This window comes from Mastomys coucha, unplaced genomic scaffold (assembly GCF_008632895.1).
Source record: "Mastomys coucha isolate ucsf_1 unplaced genomic scaffold, UCSF_Mcou_1 pScaffold16, whole genome shotgun sequence".
NCBI lineage: Eukaryota > Metazoa > Chordata > Mammalia > Rodentia > Muridae > Mastomys > Mastomys coucha.
Window position 1 is genome coordinate 42,816,987 of NW_022196898.1, and position 5,784 is coordinate 42,822,770.

At 43.0% G+C, this 5,784-nt stretch overlaps 1 protein-coding gene across 4 annotated transcripts in view; it reads right to left on the minus strand.

Annotated features, from left to right (window-relative positions):
* The window catches only part of Pip5k1a (phosphatidylinositol-4-phosphate 5-kinase type 1 alpha), a 44,582-nt gene that overhangs the window by 20,105 nt on the left and 18,693 nt on the right, over positions 1-5,784 (minus strand). For 3 of the 4 annotated variants that reach the window (XM_031374755.1, XM_031374753.1, XM_031374752.1), the window contains one exon: positions 2,989-3,026. In XM_031374755.1, the coding sequence (XP_031230615.1) occupies positions 2,989-3,026 (38 nt within the window). The remainder of the gene's footprint in view (positions 1-2,988; positions 3,027-5,784) is intronic. The other variant, XM_031374754.1, reaches the window with a different exon arrangement.

A 5,784-nucleotide genomic window follows, 5' to 3' on the forward strand; every position in this document is an offset into this window, starting at 1 on the left:
GGCAGAGGCAGGCAGATTTCTGAGTTCAAGGCCAGCCTGGTCTACAGAGTGAGTTCCAGGACAGCTGGAACTATACAGAGCTATACAGAGAAACCCTGTCTCGAGAAACCAAAACCAACCAACAAATCATATTTGAAAAAACAAAAGCAAAGAAACAAAAAACCCAAAATGTCTTTACAAGAGGAGCCATCTCACCAGACCTGAAGAGATTTCCAAGTACATGATATGACTTTGTATTCCACCCATGTAACAGCACCAGAAATATGAGAGGAATAAAATCATCAAAGCAAAATCTAACTAGATATTGCCAGACATCAGTATTGCAGTGTAACAAACACGAAGCTACTCTTCATATTATTATCCATCAGGTTAGGAAGGCAGAGGACAGAATTAGTGAAAATAGTTGCCACAATTATTAGCCCAGTCAGTACTTGGCAGGCTGGAGGTAGAATGATCAACAGTTCAGGTCCAATCTTGGTTATATACCGAGTCTGAGCTACATGAGGTTTAACATAATAACAAAACAACAAATATCTTCAAAGATATTCTAAGAGAAAAGGCTGACATCTCAGAAAAAAGCAGTATGTCAACTTCCTGAGCACCCCAACACACATTCAGGAGTGAGAAGAACCAAGAGCAGGGCTAGGAAACCCCCATGTAGGAAGGCATAGCAAACTGAAGACTCTCTGCAGAGGAAAGAGCTGCACATACCTGCTAGCCCTCTACTTGGGAGGCTGAGGCAAGAAGAATGCCCAAGTTACCTTATGCTAATATAGTGGATACCAGGCCAACCTGAGTACAGACTGAGATTCTGTCTCCAAAACCATATAAGGATGGAGCAAATAGCTCAGGTGGGAGAGTATCTACTCAGCCTGCCAGAACCTGAATAAGCCTTGTGTGGTGGTGCTTGCCTGGAATACCGACCTTTAAGAGGGGGAGGCAGAGGACCTGGAGTTTAAGGCCAACCTCAGAGGCCATAAACAAAGCACACTGGGAGGCTAGCCGTGGTTAAATGAGACCCTGCTTCAAAAGTAAATAGATAAAACTCAAAATACCAAAGAAATAATCACTATAAGATATTACAGCAAGATTTGGTAGTACATCTTTAATCACAGAAATCTGGAGGCAGGGTAGGGCTCTCTGAGTGAGGCCAGCCTGGTCTAAATACCAACTTCCAAGACAGCCAGAGCTACAGTAAAAAACAAAAGTGAATATATGATATTATTGTATTTGAGATAGCTTAGCATGAAGACCAGTGTTTGGACCCCACGTAAAAGCTTGGTAGATATAGCATCCCACTGTAATTGCAGCACTTAGGAGGCGGAGATAAGATCCCCAAATCAAGGTGGCTAGCTGAACTAGCCCAATTACTGAATTTCAGGCTCAGCAGCAGACTCTGCCTCAATGTATACGGCAGAGGATCATCTACACTGTGTGTGCATGTATGTGGAGACACCTGACATCAACCTCCCATCTCTCTACACATGCAGTGCTCCCACACATGCACATATATCATATATACTATATACACTAAAAACAAAACAAAAAAACCAGCTGTGGCAGCACAGACCGTTAGTCCCAACACTCAAGAAGCAGAGACAAGTGGATCACTAAGAGTTCCAGGCCAGCCTGGAATTCCAGGACAGCCAGGTCCGTTACACAGGAAAACCATGTGTCAAAAAACCAACAAAATAAAAACCTCACAAATTCCCTACAACAAATATAGATTTGTAGACAGTGTGGTGGCACATATAATCCTTGTACTCCAGAAGCTGAGATAGGAGGATGACTCTGAGGACAAGTGGGCAATACAGTGATGCCCAGTCTCAAAAGAGCTGAATAACTTCTAGCAGACAAGAAAGACGCAAAAACAGCAGTATCTAGGCTGAGGATGCAACTCAATGGTAGGGTGCTCACCTAACGCAGACCAGGCCCTGAATTTGATCCCCAGCAACATCACATCAATACTCATAAATACACAAAGAATATTCAGGAAACATGGTCAATTCTCACGTGAGGCAGATCAAGATCAGGGGCACCATGGCAAAGAAAAAGTGACATGTGAAAAAAGCAGCTAAGTGCTGGGCAGTGGTGGCGCATGCCTTTAATCCCAGCACGTGGGAAGCAGAGGCAGGCGAATTTCTGAGTTCGAGGCCAGCCTGGTCTACAGAGTGAGTTCCAGGACAGCCAGGGCTACACAGAAAAACCCTGTCTCGGGGGGAGGGGGGGAAGAAAAGAAAAGAAAAAGAAAAAGAAAAAGCAGCAAAGCAACAAAACTACAAAATGGAAACAGGATTGGGAAAAGCCTGCCACTGAAAGGCAGAGGTCCGGGACGGTGATCCCACACTGCCAGTGCAGCTTAGAGGCCACACACACTCATTTTAACAGAGCCAGAAAGTGAAGTCTCACACTTTTCTGTACAGTGTGATTAGTGCACTAAGTCCTGGAGTCTAGTCCACACTTATCTGTATACTTTTAACTACTGCTGTGTTTAATATAAGAATATTATTCTTTTGAAGCAGTTGTACATATTTTTCTTTAAAAACCCCTCCCCCCCACTCTATATACTTTAAAGATATAAACAAAGAGATACCCATGTCTAACCCACAGCCTGCATATGGCCCAAGATAACTTTGAATATAGTCCAGCACAAAACCATAACCTTACTTAAAATACCATGAAATATTTTGGCATTTTCTTTCTTTTTTGTAACTCAATTACATGGTTCTCAAGTATGACCTTTGTAGATGACAGCAATGGATTGTGATGTCAGAAGTCTGGACACACCTGGACAGATATTCTCCCATGTCAGAAGTACACTTTTCCCAGCACTTGGGGGGCAGAGGCAGGCAGATTTCTGAGTTCGAGGCCAGCCTGGTCTACAGAATGAGTTCCTGGACAGCCAGGGCTATACAGAGAAACCCTGTCTTGGGGGGGGGGGGGGGGGGAGTACACTTTTAGCAAGCAGTGAATCAATATGAAACTCACCTCAGATACTGTGGCTCTCTTGATTCCAGATGCTGCTGCTTAAAAAAAAAAGAAAAAGAAAAAAGAAAAACCTTAAGTATATATAAAACACAATCACAAAATCTCTACTGAACTCATACTGTAAGGACCAAAGTTTACGTCAACTTAAACATGGTCATGAACTAATAGCACTAATACCAAATTTTTTTTCTATAGCACTTAAAAAAAAAGGTTCATTTAAAATAAAATTTACTTACTTATTGTATATGTGCACACCTCACTCACGCAGGTGCCTGCGTGCCACAGTCCTTGTGCAGAGGGCAACTGTGAAGAACTGATTTTTGCTTTCCATCTTTATTGTTCATTCATCTATCTATTTTGGAGGCAATCTCCTTTCTGCATCTATGCTACTTACTTCGTGGTCCCTGGCTTACGAGCCTTCTCTGAGTCTCCAATCTCCACCTCCTTTCCTGCTGGCATTACAAAAATGAGCCTGCACATCCAGATATAAGCTTGAGTACTTAAGCTTGTACCAGCTGAGCCATCCCCTAGCCAACAGTGCTTTGTTTTTCAGAGCTGAGAACTGAACCCAGGACCTTGCACTTGCTAGGCAAGCACTCTATCACTGAGCTAAACCCCCAAACCCTTAACAGCACTTTTAAAACATTCTTGCTTCCTCCTGTTCCATATGTACAAGGGCCTTCTGTATATTCCATTCTTACTCTAATCACCTAACTTATTTGGTCATATTCTCTTTTTTGTAATTCATTATACATTTCATATGTCTGTCATGAGTCGTAGCATACATGTGGCAGCTCAAGGGCAACTTTGTGGAGTGAATTCTCCTCTTCCATCTTAGGTGGATTCTACAGATCAAGCTCTGATTATTAAGCTTGTGCACTAAGTGCTTTATCCACTGAGCCATCTCACCAGACCAGTGTTAATATTCTTCTATTGTTGTTTGTTTGTTTTCAAGACAGGGTTTCTTTTGTGCAGCCCTGGCTGTCCTGGAAGTCACTCTGTAGACCAGACTGGCCTTGAACTCAGAGATCTACCTGCTTCTGCCTCCTGAGTGTTGGGGTTAAAGTAGTGCGCCACCATGACAGGTAACTGTTAATACATTTAACTATCATAAAAAATCTCAGTGACACCATGGCAGAAAGAGAAAGAGCCCAAGAGTATACTGTAGCTGTCTTCAGACACTCTAGAATAGGGCTTCAGATCTCATTACGAATGGTTGTGAGCCACCATGTGGTTGCTGGGATTTAAACTAAGGACCTTTGAAAGAGCAGTCAGTGCTCTTACCTGCTGAGCCATCTCACCAGCCCTGTATGAAGCTTTCAAAGCTTACAAAGAAACTCACCTGGCTCTTTCTACAAGGAATAGGGGCTAATTAAAATTTAAGAGACACTTTCCTAACTACATTTACCTTACCTAAACTTGTTAAGATGCTGAGAACAGAGCCAGCAAATGAACAGTAGGTGAAGGTGCTTGCCACCTAAGTCTGATCCCAGGACTCATGGTGAAGAGAACACCTCCAAGTTTTCCTTTGGCCTCCATAAGTGTGCCATGGCAGACAACACCCTCTCCCACAAAGATAAATGCATTAAGAATTTTTATACGAGCTGGGCAGTGGTGGCGCACACCTTTAATCCCAGCACTCGGGAGGCAGAGGCAGGTGGATTTCTGAGTTGGAGGCCAGCCTGGTCTAGAGTGAGTTCCAGGACAGCCAGGGCTATGCAGAGAAACCCTGTCTCAAAAAACCAAAAACAAACAAAACAAACAAAAGAATTTTTATATGTAAACAGAAGCCTTAAGAGGAAAAATTTAAGTATTAATTCTTTTCCCTCTCCAAAGACAGGGTTTCTCTGTGTAGCCCTGGCTGTCCTGGAACTCACTCTGTAGACCAGGCTGGCTTTGAACTCAGAAATCTGCCTGCCTCTACCTCCCAAGTGCTGGGATTAAAGGCATATGCCACCACTGCTCAGTAATATTAATTCTTATTAAGTGTTTTTTGTCTGTTTTTTGTTACTGTTTTTTGGTTTGTTCTTTCACAGTACAGGAGAACAAATTAAAGGCTTCAAGGCTAGGAAGACTGTGTAGAGGGCACTTGCCAAAGCCTAATGAAAGACCTGAATTCCATCTCTGAAGCCCTCATAAGAAGGAACTGACACTTGTCCTGTCATGGCCCCACACGTGCTGTAGCACCCTCACACAAATGTAGACACAATAAATGTTCTATAAGTGAACTGCATTTCTAGCCACAATTATTATTGTTTGTAGCTATAACAACGACACTGTGATTATGTTACAACCTTACACCCCCAAAAAGTAAAGACTACTTATCTCTAGAAAAACTTTCCCCCCTTTTTGGTTTTTGAGGCAGTGTCTTCTGAAGTCTACAATGGCCTCCAATTCACTAAGTAGGCAAGGATGACCTTGAGCTCCTGAACCTCTTCTATCTACCCCCCACAAGGTGGAACTGCAGGCTTGCACCACCACACCCAGGTATGCAGAAATATGTCCTGAAGTGTCGGTCAGTGAAATTGTAGAACTGAATTTATTTAAGACATTCTAGGATAGAGAGGAAGGAGATTTCAGGGAAGGGGAATGGAAAAAGAGCAAAGCAAAAACAAGAAGTTAGTGGGGAAGTAAAAGTTGGGGAGAAAAAAGAGAAGGGAGGGAAAGGAAGAGAGGCAGGGGAAGAAAGCTGTGTGGTAGCACCATCACAGCAGAGGCAGCAGAAGCAGAAGTAGAGGCTCTAATCCATGTTACATAGGAGTTCAAGGCAGCTAGAGAGCCCACTATGAAAGAACA